The following is a 27,151-nucleotide window of genomic DNA, read 5'->3' as shown; positions in this document are numbered from 1 at the left end:
AGCAATTGACCACGTCAATAGGAGACTAGTGATTCGCTTGAGGGAGCTGGGTCCAGACGGGGGTCTAATTCGATATACCGCTCCGCACGAATTTTCGAACTATTCGAAATTCGCGAATTTCGACGAATCGAATCGAATTCGAACCTTGGTTTTCGAACTTCGAATCTGTACGCGATTCGATTCGTCAAAATTCGCGAATTTCGAACAGGTTCGCGAACTAATTTCTAGCTTTCTTAGCAGAAGCACGCCTTGGAGAGGAGTTTTTGAGGTGTCCGGCCCCGACAAAAAGACTTTAGCAAATGCATAATATCAACCGCATATATTCCAAAAGAAACCATAACTACGTAACTATTCAGACTTCCAACGTACAGCATCTTTCAGCCTTATTAAGGTCCCAAGAGTCTTGCCTTTCATAGAGAAACGTCGAATTCCCAGTACATCTCTCCCGCCATTGAATAATCTCTCTATATCTACCTCCGCTGCTGGTATAGCAAGGTGATCTTGTGCTGCCTTGGCCATACAAGTAAATTCAAGCCTGTTAGCCTTCTACTAGTCCCGTATAAATTCAGTCTGGCTCTGGCTTGTTTCGAAACCAGTGCTAATTGTAGGAGTATCGAAATACTAGTCGATATCTGACTCAGCGACGTTACACTACGTTAGCTGAAAGGCCTCCAAAAATCGATATTCGAAGCTCTTGTAATTGGTGCTTAGAGCAGTCGATGCAGGCTGTTCCGGGGTGTGATATGCTTTCTTCAGGAACGCCCTGATTCGGTCGATAATCTTGTCTCCATCTGGTAGCGTTTTGAGCCACTTGGTCTTGATTCGAGGATCCAGAATACTTGCGATATAGTATATGTCGTTGTCTTTAACACAGTTGTGGTACCTCTCCAGGAGTAAGATTCCGTCGGAAACAGAAATAGTTATTGCTGCCGAGGTTTTCTGCCACTCGCCTCGTCGTTCCTTAATAGCGAGGAGTATAGAACGGAGCTCTTCAAACATACGCGCCGCTATATAAATTAAAGGACTGTCTCGAGAGACGTACTTAGTATATTCGTTGAAGGGAGTCAGGATTTTTTTGATATCTGAGAGTTGTCTCTAGTCGTTATGTGTGAGACGCAAGGCTTCAATATCTAGCTCGTCGTTGACCGTATCTTCGAGCTGCCGGTAACACTCTTCGGCTCTCTTAATCATAACAAAGGTAGAGTTCTATCGAGTGTTAACATCGTAATTAATAGCTTTTGTACAGCCAGGCCGATTATCCCACTTCTGTATTCGCTAGGGAGATCGCGCAATCCAAAGGACAAGTAGTCGAAGCTTTGTAATAGGCGAAGTAGGAGCATTGATAGTCTTCTAGCTTCCCTTAGTAACATTATCAAGAAGACCACAGGCTTCCTTATGCGAACTCGCGCGTAGAGACCTTAGTATAGATTTCATGACTAAATTCAAGATATGAGCAAAGCAGCGGATTTAGGAGTTCTGGGTAAACTTCATTATCCCTTCTCGGATGATGGTCTCAGCTAGGTACTTATTATACCGCTGAGACAGCTTTTGGTAGAGGTACCGGTGTAGGGTGTTATTATTAGATGCGTTGTCGGCTGTAATTGTTATTACTTTATCAGATATATAAAACCTGTCGAGAACCGTCGCGACGATATCAGTAAGCTTCTCTCTAGAGTAGTTGCCTTCGATTTCAACGAACTCAATACAGGCTCGATATTGCTGAAAATCAGGGGACATCTAGTGGGCATTAATTGCTAGCATTGGTAACGAGTTCTGACTTGTCTAACTATCAAGAGATAGCGCGATTGACGAAGCTAAAGACATCAAAATTCGAAGCTCACTGTCAAGAGCATTAAGCCGAAGACCTAATCGGCGGGACACTGTATCCGCACTCGGTAAGGAGTCCTGAAAGCCTGCGGACCTTAATATAGCCTTAAATAAAGGGTGTTCGATATATATAAACGGCTGGCAGGTCGATATAATCCAATTTAGGAGTGCCTCTTCGAAGGGGAGCTTCTTTTCCTTAGAAATCTATAAGCTTAGTGGTCCTTAGCCTTCTGAATAACCGTCCTGAAAGAGCTTGTGTGCTTGCTGCAGATGCTGTTTCAACGCTGTAGTTGAAGATCGTAGTTTAGATACAAATCGAAAGAATCGACAGGTAGATAGCGATATAATGTACAGGTGTTTAAGTTCGAGCCGCTCCTTATTTCCTAATCTCTAAGTGCTAGGTTTAGGTGTTGTACTATAGTATTTCTATACCCAGCTCCGCTCCTTCGACTTAGTCTTATCATTCTGCTTGATTTCAACCCTCTCAACCTCGCATTCGACCTGAGATATTGATTACGAAGGGCATATCTCTGTATTAAGGTTCGATAAACTCCTGGAAACATTGCTAGGAGCCGTAGGAGAAGTTGAAATCGGAGGAGTCGGTGACTTAGGGGCGCGTTGGGCCGCTCTCTTCCTTCGAGGGGGTAGGAGTGATATATCCTCTGCGAGGAGGCCATATTTATTAAGCGCCGCATAATCGCGTTTATTCTTCCTAGTATTAGGACAGCCGAATGTTATAGGAAGTGGAGAAGTCATCTTTATATGATATTAGTATATCAAGATTATGTCTTGATTGATCGCTTACTTTAGAGCACCTAGAAGTGATGGTTTTCAGTAGCGTTTGACTACGATTCGGATATTGTTCTGGATAAAAGTATGTACGCGTCTCCACGCGTCCTAGTGGAATCTCCGCTAGCCCGATTAGACTGTCCATTTGCTCTATATTGAATAAAATGTGCAACTATGGATATCTTCCCTCTATATTAATAGGTTACGTGTATCTCAATGCGATCTATGGGATAATTTAATTTGAAGCAAAACGGACAAGAAATAAGGTTATGGTCTTATTGACTAAATTAGAACTAAAAATTATATATTATTTGCATGGAGGTTATTGCCAAACACTCGCGTCTATTGATACTGCCCTATAACTCTCTTCATTCGAGGTCAAATTGTTTAATTTTTATGTAATAGACAAACCCTAGCTTATCTATTTCTGTATCTGTTGATTATTTAACTAGTTAACTCAATAACAGCCATTTATTACACTTCATGTGGCGTCGATTGATGGTATGGCGTGGAACTGCAGACACTGCCAGTCCTCATTTACCGCCTTCCCAATGAGGCTTTGGTCCCAAAAGTTCGCGAACTTCGAATCGAATTCGAATCGGCCGTGAATTCGAATTCGTACGAATCGATCTGTTCAATAATAATTCGAATCGAATCGAATCAGGCAAAAGTTCGATTCGATTCGATTCGTGCGGAGCGGTAGCCCCTATATTTTTCACACATGCATATACGTAGAAGAACGTACAGTATATCAAGTATCATCCAATTGCCTAATTGGTTCATTTGCGTACTAGTGCGTATATCTTTCTCTCAGATCTGACAGGATGATTTGACAGCTTCGGGCTATACAGATACCGAATAATATTTTAGTTTAGCCTGATTCCTGGAACAGATTCGCGTATTGGTTTCAAAAATTCAGCTCATACTAGAAGAGCTCTTTTTAAAAACTATGTGCCTTCAGTCTGTGAGCAGATTATGCCAAAACATACAAATGCTCCGCAATAAGGCATCATTGAATAGTCATCTCCTCCTAGGCTTGACCTACTACGTACATTAGAAAGTATACGCTATATAATTCGCCAAATAGAGTAAGAAAACCGAGCCTGCATGGATCTGTGGAGATCTGAAGATACTAGCTCAGAGGGTGATATACATAAGTGATCTATATCTGCAGATATTAAATTGTGTAACCGAGCTAAGATGAAGCGGTGTAATGATAGGTAAAGAGCGAATTCGTGCTCATTATTGCTAGCGTGTGGAAAGGAAAGGCGGTGTGTAGAATGTCCGCATTGTAATAAATTATTTCAATACATTACATCTTAGTTCACCAGTACCACAGTGTCTTAGTTACTGATCGAGCAAGCTAATCAGTAATGGCTAGTACTGCAATAAGTAGGGATTCTAGTGGAAGGGGAACCAATTAGTAGAATTGACAGATTGAATTGATTGATTGTAGATAAAATGAGTGGCAGGCAGAGGGTATGTTAAATACACATCTGCAGAGTTGGTCCATAACCGGCCCCTTACAAAAATTACATTTTATTACGGACCCCCGCTACGCGAGGGTCCTACACCTCAACGAAATCATTCACCTCAACAATATCGCATCTCTAAATCTCCCTCCCTTCGCAATTCGCATGATTTCTCAACCACCATGGCCGAAGCAGACCTCTCGATTGAATCACGTATTCAATCGGCCCTTCTTGACCTAGAGGACCAAAATAAGACTAATATTAAGGGCTACGCGCGTGCTCATAACCTACCGTATCAACGGCTTCTTGCGCGTTACAACGGCCGCAAATCGCGCTATGAGCGTAAGCCAGCAGGTCGCAAGCTTGATGAAGCACAAGAATCTGCTCTGTGCAGATATCTTGATTACCTTGGTTCGATCTATCTACACCCTAAATGCGCTGAAATCGCTGCTGCGGCCAATTCGATTCTTGCTCATTGTCACACCGACCCTACGCAACCCCCACCTACAATCGGCCAAAATTGGCTACCTCGCTTCCTTACGCGTCACCCTGAATATCGCGTACGCCGCCTAAGGGTCCTCGATATCGAGAGGAAGAAGTGTCTCGATCGGCAGATCGCTACAGAGTGGTTTGAATCGTATAAAGCTACGATTGCCCGCTATGGTATCGTAGCCGATGATATTTAGAACTTCGATAAGACCGGCTTCAATATTAGAGTAGGCAAAGATCAGTGGATTATTACACGCGAGCCAAAGCGTGTTCTCTCTGGTGGTTTTAATAGCAATCGCGAATATGCGACTGTGGTTGAAGCTATCTCTGCTACGGGTGTCATGGTTGCACCAGTAGTGATACTAAGCGCGAGGCTCCTACTACGCCGCTAGTTCGATATTACTACCGACGAGGGCCTTGCTATCACTGAAACGGGCTATATAAATAATATTCTTGCCCTACAGTGGATACGCCTATTTCATCAGACCACTAAAACCTCTCAAAAGGGCACCTATCGCATGTTAATCTGCGATCAATTTGGCTCGCATCTTACATACGAATTCGTCAAGTTCTGTGAACATCAATAGATTATTCTCTTCTTCTTACCACCGCATTCAAGCCATCTTCTTCAACCGCTTAATGTAGGAGTATTTAGTGCTTATAAGCACTGGCATAGCGAGTGGGTGTACGATGCAACTGTGGCTAGCTACGAGAAGATCACGAAAGATGACTTCCTTAGTGCACTTCACCAGATTCGAACCAAAACCTTTAAGCCATCTACAACCAAGCTTGGCTTTAAGCTAACAGGACTATAGCCAATTGACCCCTAGAGGGTTATCAACGACCTAGTCGGCTATGATACACCAAGCCCTCCCTCGTCGATTATATCTGGATCAACTTCTGATCTTAGCACCCCTAAGACCCTTAAGCGCGTGCAACGATTAGAAGATCGCTTAGACGATATAATTCAACGCTCTCAGCGTACACCAACGCGTGCGTTGATAAGGAAGCTTGCAAAAGCTGCTAAAGAATTCTCATACATTGCTGATGAGTGCGCGCGAAACGTTGAGAATTCAGCCTATCTACGCGAAATTCGATACGCACGCGAGAAGGTAGGATCGCGCAAATCAACTAAGTTGACCGGGATAGTGCATTCTAGCCAGCTTGAGCGTATTAAGCGGTTAGAGAAGATTGATGATGATATACGGGCCCTTGATAAATTGCGACCGTACTGGAAGCGTGAGAGCATGCCAGGGTTGAAGAGGAAGTGCAGATCGAAGGGTATTAGGACCGCGAAATAATTAGTATTTTTGAATAGGCCAATCAAATCGCTTGATTTTGATGTCTCTAAAACCTTCTAAATCGTTGATATTTGGATGCTAAATTGGTGTGCAAAGTGGCCTATCGCATATTTAGAGATGCGATATTGTTGAGGTGAATGATTTCGTTGAGGTGTAGGACCCTCGCGTAGCGGGGGTCCGTAATAAAATGTAATTTTTGTAAGGGGCCGGTTAGTTGATATGTGGATGGGACTGATTCCTCCGTGTCTTAGAGGATCCATGGGATACTCGAGAGTGACTTGAAAGTGTTGTCTCGGAACCCCGTAATTTACATACAAAACATAAAGAAAGGCGAGGGACGAAGGAAACCAATAGGAGGCAGCTGTAAGCAACTGCTCCACTATCCTCGACAGTTACTATATACTATAGGTGGTGTCGTCACCTGCCTATTCTGTATGTGATAGGTAGCTTAGTCCTGTGTTGGAGGTTCTCATACTTGTTTATTACGTTGACAAGAGTGAACATCAGCCCGAGTCCCTTGCTGTGCCCATGAAGTATAGTCGTGAGAAGTCAAAATATAAATCCGAGGTGGGGTGAGTTGTCCCTCATAGTTGTTCCACCACATAGAAGCGAGATTAACTCCTTGCTCCATGTTGTTGAGGTTTCAGCAGTCTTCAATGCCGCTGAGGCCTTGCTAGATTGTAGGTCGTCCTACCTGAGGCACACTAGCCTTATACGGTAACGTGGATCTTCGGGAAGTGTGTATAGCACACTTCCCTTCAGGGGTTATCTTAGTTTGAGACATCTTTAATAATACTCAGTTGCTGGCATATGCTATCGCTCCTCCTAGATCCTATCCCTCATTTCAACACAGTATTACCCAGTACACGACAAGAAACATGCGAGACATTCAAAATTCAAGAGCCAAGATCAAATAAGTCGCCGTTCAACAATTTAATGGATCCTATCGGATCTGGTAGTGCCTGTTGTGGTTCCTAATGTCGAAAGCCCGACCGTAAAAAAACACCAATGGGTCCTTCTGTAATTGGCAAAGCCGCAATTCATATCACCCATGTTTATTTGCGAAGTGTGAGCTGCCGAATACTCCAGTCTACCGCCTCAACCATGTAATAGTCGCCGCACAGAAATGTAATTTTGATGTTGTGAGTGTGCCGTTGAGTCAACAGGTGCTGCCGTGAACAAAAAGCCTCGTTGGAGGATCAACCATAATCAATCATTGGATTGACCGTCACCGTTGAATTATGTGTGTGAGATAACAATGTTTGGCGGCCGAGTACGACCTCATAAAAGCGATCCTGACAAGCTGGTCTCAGCCTGCCTGCTGTCGAAAAGCGCGTAATGCACACTTAGCAAATGATAAAGTAACTTGTGCAGGTGGGGTCTTGTGCCTAACGGACAAATATTTGCGGCGCCAGGGATGAGCCTGGTTCACCGCCTGGTGATTCACAGTTTTAACGTTTCACCACTTCCGTTTATCAACGCAGCGTCAACACCATCCTCACCATCCTCACCGTCCTCACCATCCTCACCGTCCTCACCATCCACACCGTCCACACCGTCCACACCGTCCACACCGTCCACACCGTCCGCACCGTCCACACCGTCCACAAGCATCTCAATATCCGTGAATTACATGGGAGACACCGGCGTGAACTGTCAATTGGTTCTAATACTGACATGCCGCCTGTGATCCAATTGTCTCTATTCGCTAAGACAACACTGTATGTTTGCTCTTTCTTCCCGTGTGGTTTGAAGGTTTCCACGTAGTGCCATCCTTATATTGGAATTTCAGTGACAGAGCTTACAAGATCTATCTCTACATTAGGACAAGTCAGAATCGAGAATTTGTCTTCATTCCTATGCTATCGACTTCCCCCATGGTTCGGGCCTACATAATGTTCCCAAAGATGAGTCGTGCAGGTCTTGGCTTCCTCAAGCGCCGCAGCAACACTTGAATACTGGTCCCTAGCACCACGGAGAGGTGCCTGCATGTTGCTAGAGGATCATGGTGTAGACCTTAGGCCCCAGGTCCTACCCGATCGAGCACGCTTTTACAAACACAGGGCTCATTGTCTGTGAGGGAGGATGTTGGTAAAGCAGACCTCAAGCTGCGAGGATTTTGTCATCACAGATCCTAGACTGCGGAGTTCACTTCGTGACGCAGCGCCCCCCTGCGAGGATTTTGTCATCACAGTTCCTATCTGCGGAGTTCACTTCGTGACGCAGCGCCCCCCTGCGGAAGTCCTTGGTATCGCAGCTGTCCCTGCGGAGTCTCTTGGTATCGCAGCTGTCCCTGCGGAGTCTCTTGGTTACGCAGTTGTCACTGCGGAGTCTCTTGGTATCGCAGCTGTCCCTGCGGAGTCTCTTGGTTTCGCAGCTGTCACTGCGGAGTCTCTTGGTATCGCAGCTGTCCCTGCGGAGTCTCTTGGTTACGCAGTTGTCACTGCGGAGTCTCTTGGTATCGCAGCTGTCCCTGCGGAGTCTCTTGGTTACGCAGTTGTCACTGCGGAGTCTCTTGGTATCGCAGCTGTCCCTGCGGAGTCTCTTGGTTTCGCAGCTGTCCCTGCGGAGTCTCTTGGTTACGCAGTTGTCACTGCGGAGTCTCTTGGTATCGCAGTTGTCACTGCGGAGTCTCTTGGTATCGCAGCTGTCCCTGCGGAGTCTCTTGGTTACGCAGTTGTCACTGCGGAGTCTCTTGGTATCGCAGATGTCCCTGCGGAGTTCACTTGATAATGCAGAGCCCGTCCTGCGAGAGAGCACATTTCTTACTTCAATGGGCTCATGCCAGCGAAAGCCAAGACTAATTATAAGTAAAGTCTGCGGTCAGACAAGATGACCGTGACTGTCTCGGAGGATGAGGATGGAAGTCCTGAATTTCCCAGACCGGTTGTGGAGCGTCCTTTTATGCATTTTCGCCTACGGATGCTCGTAGCTGCCAGGTATGCAAAATCTATGGGAGAAGTGGTGTACTGCACTGTAAATCTGTAGGAAACACTCGTTTTTGCCGCCCGTTGAGGTGATTCAACAGCCGTTGAAGTATGCTTTTTAGAGTTTGCGGCCAATCTCGCCAAGCCCCCAATACGAACCGTGGCGTGCATGAATCTAGACTGGGCCATCCTTAGAACTATCTCTTAGCGGTTGCATCTCATATTCAAGATGTTTACGGTGATTCACCTTTAACGGTCGTTGAAACGAACGTTGAAAAGTGCAAATAAATTTTGAGAAAATTTTGGCAATTAGAGTTTTTCCAGACCACCTAGATGGCTACACACGTACTCGTGGATGATGTGTGGATTGGACGTTTCCCCCTTGGAATTATTGTCAGTTTATACCACTCTCTTCCGCACGTCTTAGCTGACTGTCCGGCTGGTCAAAAGATCAAACCTATGAATAGTCTAATAAACCAGGTCTTTTGTCTATCCACCCGTGACGCCTGAGCCACAGTCGCAACAGCAAATATACTATGACACTTTCGGCGGCGACAATTCAAATGCAGTGTTGCAGCGTGTAGAAGTTGCCTTCGATATTTCATAGGCCTTCAGCGTTATCTATCCAGCCATTTACTGAAAAGCTGTATACCTGCTGGTTCCGGACTGCCGGCGCGGCTTCTCGCGTCGCGATAACCTGAGAGCCTATCATAAGGAGGCGGCAATCGCTACGTGGTTGCCCTTGATCGGATCTCTTGTGAATGCAGATCAGAACCAGGTCGTATTGACTAGAAGATTCTAGTATATGCTTGCTATTTGAATTCTTTTGAATATTTACTAGGGACGTCGTGTCGGGCGACCTCTATCGTCCTGACTGCTAATTCAAAATATAATTCGAATTCAATAGAGATTTCAGTACGGATATCACGATCAAAGAATGTAACAATGACTATGCGAAGCGTATAACAAAACTCGCGAGCCGATACCCGCCGGCCGTGCAACTTGTCGCTGGTAGGACGGCCGCTAATCGCACCTTCGCCTAAGACGAGACGAAGAATCTCTATAACGGCTAGTACTAGCTTGGTTGGTGATTGACGAACTGGGAGCGCCGATTGAAATATCGTCATAGAGCAATTTCAAAACTAGCCTTTTCATATTATGTCCTAGTATGCCCCTTTTCAGATGTGATCTATTGACGCCGGTTCCTTCTAACACCCCTTTTCTCTTTTATGGGACTTTCGACATTACCTAGAACTTATTTGATGTGGCGGGGGTGGAACTGTTTATTACTAGTTTGCCGACGACGCTCGCGCTTTCTTGACATCGATCTATCTTGTGTCAGTCGCATAATCATCCTAGCTTGTTGCCCCTAAAATAATGAAAAAGACTTTAGTACTCACTTTATTCGTCTAGTCGGGCAGCTCCTTTCCTTCTGATCCCGTCTGATCGGTCTGCTATTTCTGTTAGGAATTGGACTCGCCGAGAACGTGGTGTTGCAACGTATAGCGCAAAAAGGTACTTACTGACTGCTTACAGACTGAGCTTGATTATTCCGACTGAATTGAGTCGGTTCCGGCGACTGGCTTCTTTTAATGGGCTCAAACCGAACCCTCCGATTGCGTCTGCTCTTAGGCTTTGCAGCTGGAGAGGATACGCGACTATGTTCTGTGGCGGTGGATCCTAGCTTCGTACGAGATGAGCGCGTAGGTTTCGAAGAGCCTGCAGGTTTCGAGGAGCCCGCAGAGTCTAAGGAGTAGTTCTCTCCCTTTAAACTGTTATACTATTTTTTGTAATCCCTGACAATTTTGCGGCAGCGATGTTCAGCGGCTTTCCTATGATACTGCGCCATTGTTAACGAAGGAACTCTGACGTGGTCGAGGATGAGGGGCTGTCAAAAAAGAAGATTTTCTGAAATAGATTGAAGGGAAGGTTCTATCTCCCACTTGAAAACGTGCCGGCAGGAAATTTATTAGTGGCTACTCCACTCGAGTAGTGCTACATTCATTTATTCCTTGAGAATGGCTAAAGGTGGAGAATTGAGTTGAAAGTGGGGCTCTGCGGCTGGGGAAGCTTGCAAATATTAACGTTGAGCCATCCCTAGTGAACGTCTAATCTTCACTACCTATGAATTGTACTGTACCTACGAAAACTTTTCATGCCTCTTCGCCTTCGGCCGCTCGTAGCTGCTAGGTATGCAGATTTATGGGAGAGATGATGGACTATGCTGTAATTCTGCAGAAAATATTTCATTTTTGCCGCCAGTTGAGGTGATTCAATATCTGTTGAAGTATGCGATCTAGAGTTTACGGCCGATCTCGCTAAGCGCCCTACTTCGAACCGTGGCGTGTATGAATCTAGACAGGGCCACCTATAGAACCATATCTTGGTGGTTGTATCTTATATTTAAGATGTTTAGGGTGAATCGCCTTTCATAGTCGTTGAAATGAACGTTGAAAAGTGCAAATAAAGTTTGACAAATGCCTGGCGAGAAGAAAATTCCTGGGACGTTTAGTAGGCTACTTGGATGGCATTGCAGTATTAGTTGGTTCTATTTTGACCACACCAATGCATAACTAGAAATACTTTGTCACTGTTGTTCACTAGCTTCAACGGTTATACGCATTACTAGTATCTATTTACGTACTAGAATGCGGGCCGGCAGATTTTCTAAAATAGGTCTGTAACCTTGTGTTAGTATGCTTGGCTTATCCTGGCGTCGGTGATGAGTTCAGTGTTGGGTCTACAGTAAAGCAAGGGCTTTTGTTTGTGCTGGCAGGCCGAAGTGTCCATGCCTATCGGTTCAAGTAATCGAATTAGGGGTTATTTCTCGGTGCTTGAAAATGTGACTGCTTAGTCAACTTTGAACTGTGAACAGAAAGAATCGGGTAAACCCTGAGGCTCCAAAATTTTTATTGATCATAGTCTAATCGTAGAGGTATTTCGAGGTCTTGACCTAGAATCCCGCTGAAAATTTGTTCGTCAGTCAACGGTTTTTTAAACGATGCCATGTCCATAAACTCGTCACGGCTATTTCTACACTACATAGGCTTAACTTCTCTGGTGACAGTCTCAAGTTGGCATTCTAAATGCCACTCAAATTAACGGATATTGAACGTAAACATGATTTTTAACAGGCCGCAGATTTGGACAGCTACACTCACAATTATGATAACGGTTACCACTGCTAGTAGAAGTCAACCGGTGCTAATAACCATATAAGGACAGGACAAGTCGAGATGTCTATAAATACCCTCTACTCCCCCGATCCTTTGCTCTAGTCGTTCGGACTTGACAGCGCCAGACACTATCAGCCGACAGGCGATGAGTTCTTCTTCCACTATTAATCACCCCTGGACTGTTCCATTTCAGTATACTGATACAGACAGAGCACCTCGTTGGCTCATAAGAGTCAATCAGTACTTTTGACACTCCCGCGTGAAGATACGCTCATTCTCTTCATTGACCGTCCAGTTGTTATCTCGCATTCTCCTGTTCGAGAAAGCCAACGAGAAGAAACTCGGGCTCCTTGGAATGGTATGGCAGCCCAATCAAGTTGACCCCTTCGCTGTCAAGACCTGCCCTCACTGTCAACGGTGCAAAACGTGACCATGTTACGGGTATGTGCCTCGTTCCCCTTGCCATGGCTCACACTAACCCCGAAGACTCTTTGTGCTGCCTAGAATTGGGTGCATATGGCCTGAATACACAAGTGCATTGCATGTGGAACTCCCAATTCCCGATTGCCACTTAAAAAAAGTCAGTCAACCCCTCCTGTCCTCTAAGACACTGGTTAATGACTGGCAGCAAATCATGAGTTGTGCGTCAGACATCGCAAGCGTTCGAGTGTATCACGATGAATGATCGTATCGCAAAGCTAAAGCTTACACGCTATTTTCTGGCTAGCGGCACTAGTAGTATTAGTAACCATCGCACTACCCGTTCTGCCTACTGTGAAACCCTGCGACCGGGGATGTGCTCCAATAACGGGACCGGGACAGAGCTCGCCACGGTTTGTGAATTGTTTGAAGCCACTCAGAGCCCCATGATCTGAAACCACACTGCAGTCAGCTGACCGACCGAAACAGGGAAACAACCAAGAAATACGGCCGTCGTCGAATCAGAGACGTAGCAGTTGATCTAATCTGTTATCTTCCGCGTTGCCCCAACAGCATACGTACGGCGGACCGATGGCGGATCCAAATGTGAGTTCCTGAGCGCTCCCACACACTCCAACGCAACAACACATTTTCAATGAACTTCAAACGGTCAATCGTTTCTCACACCATTCGCAAATGGAGGATCCCACGCTATGGAGACAATGGTGTGCAGATCACCACCAAGCAGCTGCGATGGCTCGTCGACGACACCACTCGAAGCCCCGTCAGAGAACCCACGAAATCAGAACTGGGGTCAAACACGAATAGCACGCCTTCAAAACTGTCAATGACAAGTGGAAGAAGTGTGATCGTATCGGAAGCAGATCGACGGCCTTCCCCTCCTTCTTCCTTGTCGCGATCGCTGGCCGCTGCGAGAGCCTGCTCTGCGAATCTCGGACTGCGGTGAGCCACCAGCGACTTGGAAAGACCGCGACTGCCTTCGATTTCCTCCGTTTATCTTCAAAACAGTGAAGACGAGGATAAGAATGCCTTCGGCCTGTACCTCCGTTAGTCCTTGGTCCAACAAACAGTCGCATCCGAACGGCCTCATCGAATGCGGTCGCTGCGCAGGATGTGCAGTGGCCTCCACTAGCACCACGAAGACCGAGTATGGCACCTGGTTCGAATACTCGGGGTCGACTGAGCCCGCATCAACACGAGTAGTTACACGAATCGGGTAACAACACCAAACGGCCAAAACACAGTCGGAATCATTGTTCACCCTACCGCAATAATCTTTGATCGGGAAAGCGTTCAGACGCAATCCATCAAGATCCTTGACGAGAACGAGCTACTGGAAGAGGTCCATTCGTTGGTTCGCGATTCAACCGCCTGTCCTGGTCATGCAAGGTAACACTGTGAGGTTGACACCACGCCAGTCAAATGAACGTCAATGCTGCCCGCCAGGCATGGGAACGCAATAAGATGTATTGATAAGCATCCGACAATAGTCAGATCCTCTTGAAATGTGAGAGCTGAGCGTTGAATCTGCGCGTGACGAAATCGTGGGCAGGAATGGAGGCCCTCATTATCGATCACCAGACTCAGAAGCTGGATATTCTGGCTCATCCAAGGAACCATCGATCCCCGTGTACCGAAGGCATGTCCGCCACAGTGCGTGACAGGTGTCATAACAGACTCTGCAAAACGGCTCGGTCCGATTTCAAAGCCTAATCCATGCGAACAGACGGATCTCGACCTCGTCCCACCGACAGATCCCATGGATCTGACAGCAGTCGAGATCTGTGCAGCCGACTTCCAGATCCTTCTGGTTGAGTCTACCGTCTGTTAGTGTCGCTTCACGCCTCGGACGGGCGTCGGCGGATTGGCGTGGCTACCTTTGGGACACCATTCTCAGCCCCAATTGCTCGCCAGGATCATTTCTTACCACCCAGAACATGTCAGTGGTGAATCAACTACTTCAATCCCGTAGCTAATGACTGGCAGGGAGGAATGAATTGGAAGAACGGTACCAACACATGGAGCTAGCAACGTTCTGCGAGCTGTTCGCCTAGCTTCGCGTGACCGCGGTTACATCCGCACGCCATCAAGGCAGAGCGGAGTGCTTCCGGCTCACCAAGACAAGATGAAGAACAGCAGAGCCCGCTAACTTCCAAGAGAACGGGGATCGATATCGTGATGGCGAGGGGGACGCCCCTTTTACTCCCACCCCAAACCAACACCACAACCGCCGTAGATGCCGGATTCCATCGCCACCGGTCACACCTGTTAGGGCCGGAACTGCTTCAGCAGCCTGCAGTCTCACCGCAAGATATAGGACCAGGCGGGACGTCAGTGACAAGATCGAAATGACGCAGCTTGCACTCCAGTGGAGGTTCAACCAACCTACGGTCTTGAATAATGTATATTTCGCTCCACGCGTCGGGGGAAGTCTCGGGGCAAAATCTTTCGAACACCAACAATGAGCAATTAGCTGCCCTTGATTTGGAGCTGCTACTCCCCAGCATCTAAAAGCACTACTCAGCATCCAGTACCTGTGAGGTATTGTTCGTGAGAGAGTCCTCTCAGAAACAATATGGTGCTCCGAGACAGTGCCAAACGCCATGTCAATTGCCAATCAGCTTCAAGTTGATGCTCCTACTTGTCAATTGCGGCGAAGGCGGCCTTGGCTAGGACTACCAAAACCATTACGGTCTGGACGTCCGCCGCGACCGCCGCCAAAACCGTCTGAGTTCCGGCCACGCTTAGTGCTAGCTGCAATGCGTCGACTGATCGCCCTGGATGAGAGGCCAGCACCAATTTCGATGTCTGGCTCCTCGACAACCATTCCGGACTCAATGGGGCGACCTCCGGTGCCACCATACTCCGCCGTCAGCAGCCATTTGCGATCCGCATTGGTGAGTCGCTCGATTGGAATGACACTGATGCCAGTCTGATAGTCGCTGCAGTCACGCGGGCCGAAACCAACCTCCCATCGGGTCCGGAGTTGCATCTCGCATGAACGGAACTGGGCGCTCACCGCGTCCTCGCGGCTAATCATCTTAATGAAAGCATGACGCTTGTCGATATTGACAATACAGGTCTGAACGACGCCGAATTTGTTGAAGAGCGAACGGAGGCGGGCCTCGGAGGAGATGCCACTGACGAAGAGGGTGCGGCTCAGAACCTTGATGTTACCCTGGCGGATGGAATAGTCCCACGCGACGAGCTTGGGACCAGGCGAGGGGAGATTAAGGTCTTTCCGCAGCAGGGAATGAGACCGGCGTTTCCAGCCCGGCGGGCTACGTTTACGGTATTGGTTACCCCGACGACCACGAGCATCGCGAGGATCACCCCGGCGCCCAGGAGATTCACCGTAATACTCGTCGTACACCGGCCTGTCGCGGCGGCGAGGCGGCGAGGCGGGGTGATGTCGGTCCCAACCGGGAGAGTGGGAAGGACGGCCATACCCACCGGGAGGAGAGCCAGAGTGGTCACGATCCCTCCTGCGATCACGATCGACACGGTTCTGCGCGTCAGGGTGGCCCCTGCCACCAGAGCCTTGGCAGGGTACCGCGCCAAAACTAGGCAGCTGAGGGGGGTAAGCAGCACCCAGGGTATCGGTGATATTGACGGGTTGCAGGGCCGCAGCCCACTGGTCCTGCGAGATGCCCTGCTGCCGGGACATCGCGTTTCCATCCAACGCCGGAGCGGCGGCTGGCCACTGCGGAAGTATTGCTTCCAATAGGTTCGGAGTCTGGCTACGGCTCTGCAGCTGCGGCATGGCAGGGTTCTGGCCAAGGCCACTAAGAGCGGCAAATGGATTGGCTATGGCGCCAGCACCACCACCTGTGTATGGGTTAGCCGTCGAGGGTGGCAGTAGAGACGAATGGACAGACGAAGCGAGATGCAGAGCCGCGGCTGCGGGGGTCAGGATAGCGAGCGGGTTGGAGGGAGAAGCGGATGTCACCGTGCTCCGTTTAGCCATATCGGTCAGCGGTTTAAGTATACCGGTAGTATCTGTTGCCGCCGCGGGCGAGCCATTGGGACTTTGCAGCAGAGCTGGGGCTTCCAAAGGGTAGAAGCTGGGGGCCGGTGAGCCTTTTGGCATGGTGGCCTGAACATCTATCAAGCATGGTAGAAGAGATTGAATCAGAAGGCGAGAAGAGCAAAGATCCGAGGGTATCACTTACTACGTGTCGGAGTGTTCAGTTTCTCGCGAAATGAGGTGAGCATAGAGGGCGGGAAGGAGCAGCCGCACTCCCAGATGTCGACGAGCTTCTTGATCTTTTCCTACAGCGTCCAGAAAGGAAAGGCATACGTAAGTGATAAGATCCGCCAAAGCAATAAAAGCGCAAAAAACTGCCGACACCACGTCCAAGATTGAGCGGTCGCGGGAGAATACGACCATTGGACGCGATTCGCACCCAGAGGCCCAGCCCCAGCCTTAACATTCGCGCCAAGTGTATGCATACCTTTTGATCTTGCGGGGCATTGTTGATGACGTCGGTCATCAGCACGGGCAACAATTTGGTCACTCGATCGATGCCACCAGCGAAGGTCCCATCCGGCGCGGCGCTTCGGGGAGGCCGCCCAGCCTTGCGAGTAGCGTCTACCCAATGCCGGGTTATAGAGTCGACCACATAGAGAACGCCCAGCTTGTGGGTGGCGGGGGCCTTCTTGAAGTGAGTGTAGATTTTTTGGACGAGAACGGGTTCATCCTGAGGTGCAGGGTTAGCCTCTCATCAACTTCATCTCAGCGACCTTAACAGTCTCAACCATCTCAACAATCAAATATCTCAGGAGTAGGGAACGTAGCGTACTTGAACATTAGCGGTGCACAGTCTGGTGATACCGTGAACCTTGGAGCCTTCAACCCCGGGAGGCTTCAGAGCCAGCATGGACCGAAGGTAGCTATCCAGCTCCGCTACAGCCGACGACATGATGGGCTCGCGAGTCTTCGCGAGACGGCAATGTCTCAAACAGCGAGGATCCTGGGTATGTGTCTTCGCGTGGCGGTGTTATGTGACTCTTTTAAGGCGGTCTGCAGCGACCAGAAAACAGAAGACGGCGGCGGCGGTTCTACTTGCGAAGCGAGAGAAGAAAGAAAAAGTCAGTTGTCCAGGGAGAAGAAAATCTGTAAAGCCTTAGGAGTGTTTATTTGCGACCATGTTCCTTCGAGTACGAAATATCTTGTGGATCGTCGCAAACTACAGCACGAGTGCATTCACTGTCGCACCAGAGAACCTGCCGCCATCAGCTGGAATACAGCCCTTGCGAGGAGAGAAGATGAGACTGCCGAGGGGTTGCCGAAAAGAAAATGCTGGTCGCGTGAATTACGAGTCCAAGGAGTGTACGAGTGTAGAGGTACAGGGGATTTCGAAAACAGATTACCCCCCAGACACACACACTTTCTTTTCCAGGCAGGCTAATCCACCGGCTTCGGACACAAGGTTGGCCGAGCAACCTGATCCTCTGGATAGTCTCTTTTGTCACGGAACGAACTGTACAAATCCTCTTCGATAATAAATTAGGTCCACACGTGGATATATCATGCGGGCTCCCACAAGGATCTCCAATTTCCCCATGTTATTCATGCTTTACATCGCCCCTCTGTTCCATATGGGCAAACCAGAAAAGAGATTTGGTTACGCCGACGATGGTGCGATTCTGGTAATCTCCACATCCCTTGTAACCAACAGCAAGATACTGAGCACATCCTTGCAAGAAGCAATCACATGGGGGAACGCTGAAGGAATCATATTCGCGCCGGACAAATATGAGCTCATCCACTTCTCGCGACATCGAGCAGAGCAAGATCCAACCCAAACCCCCTCGGTCTCAGCTGGCTCAATCACAGTCTCCGAAGGGACAGAGCGCCCATATCTCCGCTGGCTAGGGATCCTTTTTGACAAGAAGCTCAGGTTCAACTGGCATGTCCAAGAGATGACATCTAGAGCAGCGACGATAGCGACTGCCCTCCGCTGTCTTGGAAATACAGTCCACGGGATGAAACCTCACCTCCTACAACAGGCTATATTGGCCTGTGTCCTCCGCAAAGCATACTTTGGCGCCGAAATTTGGTGGCCCGGCTGTGACCGGCCCAGGTCGCGTCCAGGCTCCCCTCCAGTCTCAAACCGAATGAACAAACACCTAAAGGACCTATCCACTGTGATTCTGACAGGCGCCAGAGCAGTCCTCCCAGTGTTCTGCACCACACCAACACCTGCTCTACATCGAGAATCTGGTTTCTACCCTCCAGAAATCGAGTTGGATCGGATCGCCCTTGCAGCGTCTACACGTCTCTCCCGACTAGATCCCGACCATCCTCTTCAGAAACGGGCTAAGGCGATTATACAGAAAGGTCGTCCAACCAGCCGTCTCGCACGCCGGGTTCTGACACTACCCCGCTCAGAACAGGTTAACCCACTGACCCACCCACCCTGGCTGGAGCACGAACCGAGGGAAGCAGCTCTAGCGCGGGTTGGGGCCACGGGAGGTCTTACAAAAGAGCAAGCTGCAGACAACTTTCGAACACACCTCAAATCTATCCCGGAAAGTAACATCGTCATCTATTCCGATGGATCCAAGCAAGTTAATGGACAAACGGGCGGGGGGTTCGTTGGTTTCATAGCTGGCTGCCAGGTCGTACGCGGCTCATTCCCCCTGGGTCGTAACAAGGAAGTTTTCGACGCAGAAGCAATAGCAGCTCTCTTAGGACTGAAGGCTGCTATAAAGCACCTAGGGCCCTATGCAGCATCTAACATATGGATATGTCTGGACAACCTAGAAGTTGCGATCCGTCTTCTATCCTCGACCACGGGCTCATCACAGGAAGTCTTCAAGGAGTTCCGTACAGTCGCTGCCACCTGGACATCCTGCCAAATACGTCCATTCACTGAGAATGGCCCAATCCGGATCCGCTGGGTCCCTGGACATGCAAACATTCCTGGCAACGAAGCAGCAGACCAGGCCGCTAAAGAGGGCGCGAACCAAACCCTGGCCCCTCCTCACCTATAGTCGTATGCAGCTCTGAAGCGACACACCAAGTCATCAGCAGCTGCCCTGGCTCAGACGCACTGGATGAAAGTCGCACCGCAGGCCTATCAAGGCCTCGGGATTACTACCTTCCCAACCCGTCCGGAAGAGCTCAAACTCCCTCGCCCTATATTAGGGCGGATCCTAGCTGCGCGCTCCAAGCATGGAGACTTTGCAGAATACCATGAACGGTTCAACCACCAAGATGCACACCTATTTTGTCGATGCGGCACGAGGAAGTCACCAATACACTTCTTCTTCTGCCGGATTGCAAAAAGAAAGGTCGCCCGACCCCCTGGACCTCCCGGACCCCCATCTGAGATCATCCCCTTCCTTCTAGGGACTCCAAAAGGCGCTATTAAACTAGCCGCGTGGTTCTCAGAGTCTCGTTTCTTTGAGGACATCTGCCCTCGACGCCCTCTTCTTAGCACCTGAGCTAAGCAATCCTAACAACTTTCTTTTAATATCTCTTTTGTTTTTCATTATGTCTTTTCTTTTCTATTTTTCTCTTCACTTTTTAAGTTCCATCGGAGTCGAACAGGTTAGATTCGGTCATGGGGAGTAGGCGGACCACTGCAGCTGGCAGCAACGTCAGACCTGTATACACTACTGGTCATCCATCTTACCACGGCAGCTATGGAAAAGCGCCAAGGAGTCACATTTTGTAACTAGTTTCTTGACACCCAGGGCTTACCCCCTGGCGGCCTTTATCCCACTAGGGAATTGGTAGGTAGTGTTTAATCACAACCTACGGCCGTAAGATAATGACACACACACACACACACACACACACACACACACCGCTTTCTTTCCCAGCGCCCCACTTACGGCGACGCTAATCCTCAAATGACTAGCCTCTCAACCTCCCTGCAAGAAGCCCTCGACTGGGGCACTACGGAAGGAATCACCTTCGCGCCTGAGAAATACGAACTGATCCATTTCTCGCGCCGTAAGGATGACCAAGATCCTAGCCGCACACCAAGCGTCGTAGCAGGCCCGATTACAGTCTCTGAGAATTGATTCTTGTGGGGGGCAACAGAGTTCATCTTGAGTGGAGCAAAGCGCGAGGACCTGGGACAGACTATCCCTCGACTCGCTCGAGCCCGAGACTACCAAAGGACGAAACGCCAAAACATCCACATCGGTGCTCTCTACGGCTGCAGAAACCACCCAGTCCCGCTCGCTATCGACACGGAGTATATACCCTGCACCCACCGAGTGGAATGCCGAGAAGTTCGCGTCGTCGCGGTTGGGTAAATATAAAACCGTACGGTAATTATTATACAGGATGATGATAACTCGATTGGGCGACTGGCCAAATGTGGGTCCAAGTGGATGTAGCATATCCGATCAATCTGCAACCCTAGAGTGAGGGTTGTAGGCGTTATCGCCAAGACATAGCCCAATATGGAGTAGATTAACCTTACTCCATACCAATACCACGCCATATCTCACTTCAGGAGGTTCGAGTTGGATGCAGAGAAATGGATACCATGATGTTTCGTAGAGGCTCATCTTCCTGCGGCTTATGTCTTGGGCTGCTATCTGTCTCTAGCCGGGGAACCTCTGATCATGGGTCTTGAAACTGCAAAGGTTATGGCCGAAATTGGCTATGCGCGATTCCACCGAGACAAGCATTTTTCGGAAGACAGCCATTCCCGCTTGCCCCTGTTAGAGAGGGAGAGGGCTGGCCTTTTATGTAGTCCCGTGTCACGTGGAAAGAGATGAAGAGCCGAGGTTTCAATGAGGATGTTCTGAACCGCGAACTTAAAAGAATTCTTGGACTTCGGGAGTAGGTCCCTCGACTACAGGTTAGTGGGGAACTAGTGGTTCTTCAGAAGGCTGACTGGACACGATTATTTGGCGGTTTGAAACTGCCACCCCACAAGTCATTGAGTTGCTTCGGCGTTTCTGACCTCAACGCTCGCAGTTAACTAACTAACTAGTTAGTCAATTAGAAGGCAGGTGAGTCATCAAATGCCGGGAAGATCGCTTCTCAAGTATAGGCGGCCATTGTTGAACACTTCTGTCCGCACGAGGTCCAGGTGGGTACGACTACCGAACTAGTTTTTAAAGACAGTGCCTCCTACTGACGGGTGAGAAGCCAGAGACTCGCGACTAGCCGAAAAATATGCGGAACTACAAATTCCCAACCAGAAAATTAGTATTATATCATTGCTGAAGATAGTAGTGAAGAGCAATTTCTCCAGGAAAATTGGAATACCATCATTGAGAAAAATTTGGACCTCTGGTGATCTTCTCTTGCTCAAGAAACGAGATTCATCAATAAGTCGTTAGGCCTTTGAATTCCTTCCCCCTTGTCCTAACCCGATATTTATGCAGTGATATTGTGACTGGGTCTCCGCTCATCGCTTCATGTACGCAGTTCTCCACTCCCGCGAAGAAGACTTGGTGGGACTAAATCCGTGGGACTTGTCACACAAGGCGGCGGCTAAGTGTAGGGTTTGCACTTGAACTTCGGAGAATTTTTCCGAAGCCACCACGGACCCGATCTATGGTTCGTCCCCAAGGACAGTAATTGTTCATTCCCGAGTAGCTATCTTGGATCCCCTCAACATCACTGGTCAAAAACGCCGGTCAGATTCTTCCCTAACAGGCTTAATTTCCGGCATCGAAAAAGGTGGTCTGTTCACTGCATCATCATCCGTTGCTAATATGTTTCGGATGATCCAGTGTGCTGGGAATACCATTGCCGAGAGGCTTCTCAGGAATACAGAGACGCCTTGGAGTCTCCGATGTGTCGAACGACTCGAACGGCTTTGGTTGTGTCAAGGCCATAACCTAATAGAGCGCATAGATCAGCGTTCTCCGGCTGCATATCATGCACACGATATGGGTCACTAAGCAGTGCCCCAGTGAAGGTTGACAAATTCTCGTGCAGGGCGGGGGTACACTCATTGGGGCCCTTGGAAATGGGAAATGGAATACTGTATAGAGGCGGTGGCAAGCTGGCAATAGATCCTCTTACTTCTACTAGTGATATTGCGGTGCTCAATATGGTGCTTTGGGCCTGCTTCGATTATTCACGCCTTCGACAGAGGTTCCCCTGTGTGCCTCGACTCAGCTCATCGCCATAGAGCGGGAGAAGTTGGACTTTCGCGGACACAGCGTACGAGTTCATATAGAATTTTGTATGTAATGTGATACATCTCTTTCCCTAGACATGCTTGTCAGCTGCAGAGTGCTAGTTACCTCCTTGGCAGCAGATGGGATATCCTCTATATATCGGCGTTTTTCTATGTATTAAAAAACCACTAATCTTTTAGTGTAAATTTTGGTACCCGGTGGATCCTGCAAAGATCTTGCTAGGCAGTGTAGGAAAGAATGGATCCCTCGCAAATGTTTTGGTGGGGTCAGACCGTCAGAGTAATTCTTACCGCAATTAGGTAGGCGGTAGAGGCAAGATGTGGGTGGGTGTGATGGGTGGGTCCTGCGTGTTGTTAAATATTAGGAATGCCCTATAGCTATGGAAATACCGTTGATTTACTAGGCGATTGGCGCAACGGAATCAAAGGGAAAAATACCAAACGATGAGGTGAAAAGAGTGTTGATTCTTGTTCTGTAAAACTGCTGGGGGTCGAGGGGGTTTAAATATGTCGAACTTACTATAGTTACCACTTGAACGGTCTTATTCATCAAGAGACCACATTTCTTATGTTTTTGTATGTAAAGTTGGGCCTGTGACTTGGGTAAGGAAACTGATCCGAGGCATCCATATTCATAGCGGATCTGCATAGGTTGCGCAAAAAATCAAGGTGCATCTGGATTCACAGCAGATTGGTATTCTTCTATAAGCTCTATAAGCACGTAAGCAAAGATCAGGCATGGCGCCCAGCTAGGGAGGAAACCTATCGTCAGCGAGTCGCCAATTGGCGAGACGAACGGCAAGTTCTCCTTGCCCCAGACCGCTGTATGAGCAGAAAGGTGGTAACAGTATTTCTCACAAAGGGGTTGTGGTTCTGCTTAATGGCGGGGACAAACAGTTGGCGATACCTTACATTTCGTTGTCCCTTCCTTGGATTTATATTTTTTTAATGGTCGTGTGGTTGAATTTGGAAATTAGTTAGGGGTTCATGAGGGAGAGACGAACGTGGGGGTTTATCATCATCGTAAGGGGTTAACCGGCCCTTACAAAAGATACTATTTTTTACGGACCCTCGCGGAGCGAGGGTCCGCCACCCATACGATACTGCCTACCCAAACGATATCGGATCTCCATACAATCAAACCACCTAGTTTCAATGCGATTTTAACAACCAAAGCAGTGCGATTTAAAAGATAATTCATATACCGAAATGTAGCCAGTTGATTGGCCAATACAGAAAGCCATACTACTTTTTAATGAAATAGCCCTTCTTCTTGCAAACCCTCTTCAACTCCGGCAAGACCTCCCGCTTGAAATACGGTCGCAACTTCATAAATGCCTTTAGATCATCACCACTCTGGATAATTCGCTTTATACGCTCAACCTGGCTAGAATGCACTATCCCGGTTAACTTGGAGGCCTTTCGTGACCGATTCTCGCGTGCGTAGCGTATCTCCCGTAGGTAATTCGAGTTCTTGATATTACCCTGCAGCTCATCAACAAGATAGACGAGCTTGGTTGTAGCGTTTGCCAATTTCTTGAGTAGGCGACGAGAGGGTGTTTGTTGTATACGAGAGATCTTATCCTCTAGCCGTTTCTCTAGCTTCTTCACACGGTCAGCGGTCTTTGGTGTACTAAGATCTGAGGAATCTTGGCTACCGGCCGCTATTGTTGACGGAGGGCTTGGTGTATTAAAGCCGAAATCGACCTCATCGACCTCATCAACTAAGTTTTCGAGGACTATCGTAGGCTCTGGCCAATCAATCGAAATCCTAGCTTGATTGTAGAAGGTTTGAAGGTCTTCTGCCGAATCTGCGCGATCGCACCAAGGAAATCGTCCTTGGTAATCTTCTCATAGCCACTGACTGTAGCATCGTACACCCACTCACTGTGCCAGTGCTTATAAGCACTAAAAACACCAACATCAAGCGGTTGAAGTATATGGCTTGAATGAGGAGGTAAGAAGAAGAGTATAATCTGATGATCCTCACAGTACTTGACGAATTCGTATGTGATGCGAGCCGAATTGGTCGCAGATTAACATACGATGTGTGCCCTTGACCGAATCCTTGGTAAGCTTATTGAATAGCTGAATTCACTGTAGGGCCAGCACGTTGTTAAGATAGCCAGTATCGGTCACAGCGATTCTCTCATCGCCTACTATCTCGAACCATCGTAGTAGAAGGACCTTAGCGCTTAGGATTACTACCGGTGCGATAGTAGACCCAGTAGCTGAGACTGCTTCAATAGCAGTTGCATACTCGCGATTAGTACTAAAACCGCCAAAGATTTGGCGCTTAGGTTCGCGGGTAATGATCCACTGGTCTTGACCAACGCCGATATTAAAACCGGTCTCATCGAAGTTCCAAATATCGTCCGCGGTAATTCCATATTGAGCAGTCGTCTCCTGGTAGGAATTGAACCACTCTCTTGCAATCTGCCTACCTAGACACTTCTTTCTCTCTATATCTATAGCTCGCTGGCGGCGAGAGAGATACTCAGGATGGCGTTGAAGGAAGCGATGTAGCCAATGGTCACCGATTGTAGGCGGTTCAGTTAGACCAGTATGGGTACTAGCCAGGATTGTATTGGCAGCGGCCGCGATTGCCAGTCGCTTAGGAGGAAAGCTAATCGAATCAAGGAAGTCGATATAGCTTCAAAGGGCAGATTCTTGCAATTCATCAAGCTTGCGCCCGTTAGGTTGCCGGTCAGAGAGCGATGGGCGGCCTTTATACCGCGCAAGAAGCCGCTGGTAGGGTAGGTTTTTAGCGCGTTCCCACGCTCTAATATTAGGGCTTTCAACATTCTCTAATTCAAGAATGGCCAATTGGATGCGAGATTCAATAGATGCATTTGATTCTTTGGATTTAGGCATGGTTGTGGCGAGAAATCGCGTGTTGAAAAGGGGTGTTTACTATGGGAAAACGCGATATCGTATGGGTGGGCAGTATCGTATGGGTGGCGGACCCTCGCGGAGCGAGGGTCCGTAAAAAATAGTATTTTTTGTAAGGGGCCGGTTATTGGTTTCCTTCGTCCCCCGCCTTTCTTTGTGCTTTGTATGTAAATTACGGGGTTCCGAGACAACACTTACAAGTCACTCTCGAGTATCCCATGGGTCCTCTAAGACACGGAAGAATTGGTCCCATCCACATATCAACTACGGACCAACTCTGCAGATGTGTATTTAACATACCCTCTGCCTGCCACCCATTTTATCTACAACCAATCAATTCAATCTGTCAATCCTACTGATTGGCTCCCCTTTCAAAAGAATCCCCGCTCATTGCATACCATGCCGTACTGTATTAGCTTGTTCTGACAGATCATTTCCAAAACATGTACATTGACGGGGACATTAATTTTCGCACCCCTAGCCAGACCGCCTAATGTTTAACCTACCGCCTATCACATATGGATAACTAGAAAACTTTCAGAGACCATTTCTAATAGAATTGAAGTAATTATTGGATTGGAGGTGTGTATACGCCCTACTAGGGTCTACTGGGGCTGCTTTCGCCGGTGTTTAGTAGATGTGACTTGATATCATACTGTTCTGACAGACGTTTTATAACAGGGAGAATATTATGTAATGAGGTGGGTGGTAACGTTATGGGGCCGGGGTGCGAAAATTAATGTCCCGTCACTGTACATTACCAACTGTAGCTAAAGCCCAGAACGGTTAGCTCACAAGCCCCACATCAACAATTACAGTCAGGTTACATTAATATTTGGACCCCGGGCCCCACCCTATTATTACATAATATTCTGCCTTACAAAAAGCTCCCCCAGAGAGTCCAAGAAATTGATTTCCATAACGATGGATAGAATATTAGATGAAATGAGAGGGCTAAGTGTATATAGGACTATCTGTTTACAGGTTATTTCGCAAATTGCGGCCTCGTAGCAATATGGCCTATTTTCTAGCCAAGTGGAAATAGTAGGCGGTAGGGAGTGTTCTAGGCGGTGTGAGCAGGGGGTCTAAATACTTTTGTAACCTGACTGTAGCATTGCGAAGGATCTCACTGCTCCTTCACCCATACCCCCAAATATTTCTATATTTTTGATTTTCGTTCCAGTGAAGGGCAGAGCAAATCATGCAGTACCTTTTCGAATAGCAATCCGCCATCTCCAGTAAATGGACACGAACGTGATCCGACAATATCGCCGTGCGGCTTTACAGGTTCAAAGACCAACATCTCGCCATGGTCGTCACGAAATCTTGAAATCATCGTGAGAGTACGGAGACCGGCCGACACACTGAAGTCGGTCACATTAGCTGAACAGTTTGATCCTGGCCCTCTTCGGTTGCGCAATGAGGCAAACGCCATCACCCAAGGCCGGCAAGGCTCTTATTCACCCTTTGCGTCGCTAAGACAAATTTGAATTCCCGCTGCATAAGGATCCAGAAAGACCAGAGGGAGAATGCACCTAGATATGTGGAACCTCCACAACCGATTGACTTGTAGGACAGGCCGAGAGGCCGGCGTAGCGGACCAAGGGCAGAAATGGCTCATCTCAAGTATAATGGTTGAGTTTAAGGCAAAGGCGACGGGGGAAATGATCGACTCCACAAACTGTCGCTGGAACTTCTAAGCTATCAAGATCT

The 27,151-nt window shown here is 48.2% G+C and overlaps 4 protein-coding genes across 4 annotated transcripts; 2 read left to right on the top strand and 2 right to left on the bottom strand.

The window, feature by feature from the left end:
* Positions 1-4,270: 4,270 nt before the first annotated feature.
* N7473_004299 (DNA-binding domain-containing protein) lies at positions 4,271-4,774 on the top strand (the record flags this gene model as incomplete). Its single annotated transcript, XM_057150239.1, has 1 exon — positions 4,271-4,774. One exon carries the CDS (start codon positions 4,271-4,273, stop codon positions 4,772-4,774), a length of 504 nt encoding a protein of 167 aa, XP_057010349.1.
* Positions 4,775-15,066: 10,292 nt separating this feature from the next.
* Positions 15,067-17,344, bottom strand: N7473_004298 (CTD-interacting domain-containing protein; the record flags this gene model as incomplete). The annotated part of the gene is made up of 4 exons (XM_057150238.1): positions 15,067-16,526; positions 16,595-16,694; positions 16,877-17,122; positions 17,225-17,344. The coding sequence occupies 4 exons, from the start codon at positions 17,342-17,344 to the stop codon at positions 15,067-15,069; spliced, it is 1,926 nt and encodes a 641-aa protein (XP_057010348.1).
* A 643-nt stretch (positions 17,345-17,987) lies between these two features.
* On the top strand, positions 17,988-19,421 carry N7473_004297 (reverse transcriptase; the record flags this gene model as incomplete). Its single annotated transcript, XM_057150237.1, has 1 exon — positions 17,988-19,421. The coding sequence occupies one exon, from the start codon at positions 17,988-17,990 to the stop codon at positions 19,419-19,421; it is 1,434 nt and encodes a 477-aa protein (XP_057010347.1).
* Positions 19,422-23,791: 4,370 nt separating this feature from the next.
* N7473_004296 (DNA-binding domain-containing protein) lies at positions 23,792-25,420 on the bottom strand (the record flags this gene model as incomplete). The annotated part of the gene is made up of 4 exons (XM_057150236.1): positions 23,792-24,297; positions 24,372-24,433; positions 24,645-25,172; positions 25,281-25,420. The coding sequence occupies 4 exons, from the start codon at positions 25,418-25,420 to the stop codon at positions 23,792-23,794; spliced, it is 1,236 nt and encodes a 411-aa protein (XP_057010346.1).
* Positions 25,421-27,151: the final 1,731 nt, after the last annotated feature.

This window comes from Penicillium subrubescens (assembly GCF_028828155.1).
Source record: "Penicillium subrubescens strain IBT 31985 chromosome Unknown utg000003l_segment0_segment0, whole genome shotgun sequence".
Taxonomy (NCBI): domain Eukaryota; kingdom Fungi; phylum Ascomycota; class Eurotiomycetes; order Eurotiales; family Aspergillaceae; genus Penicillium; species Penicillium subrubescens.
This window is presented reverse-complemented; position numbering and strand designations above follow the sequence as displayed.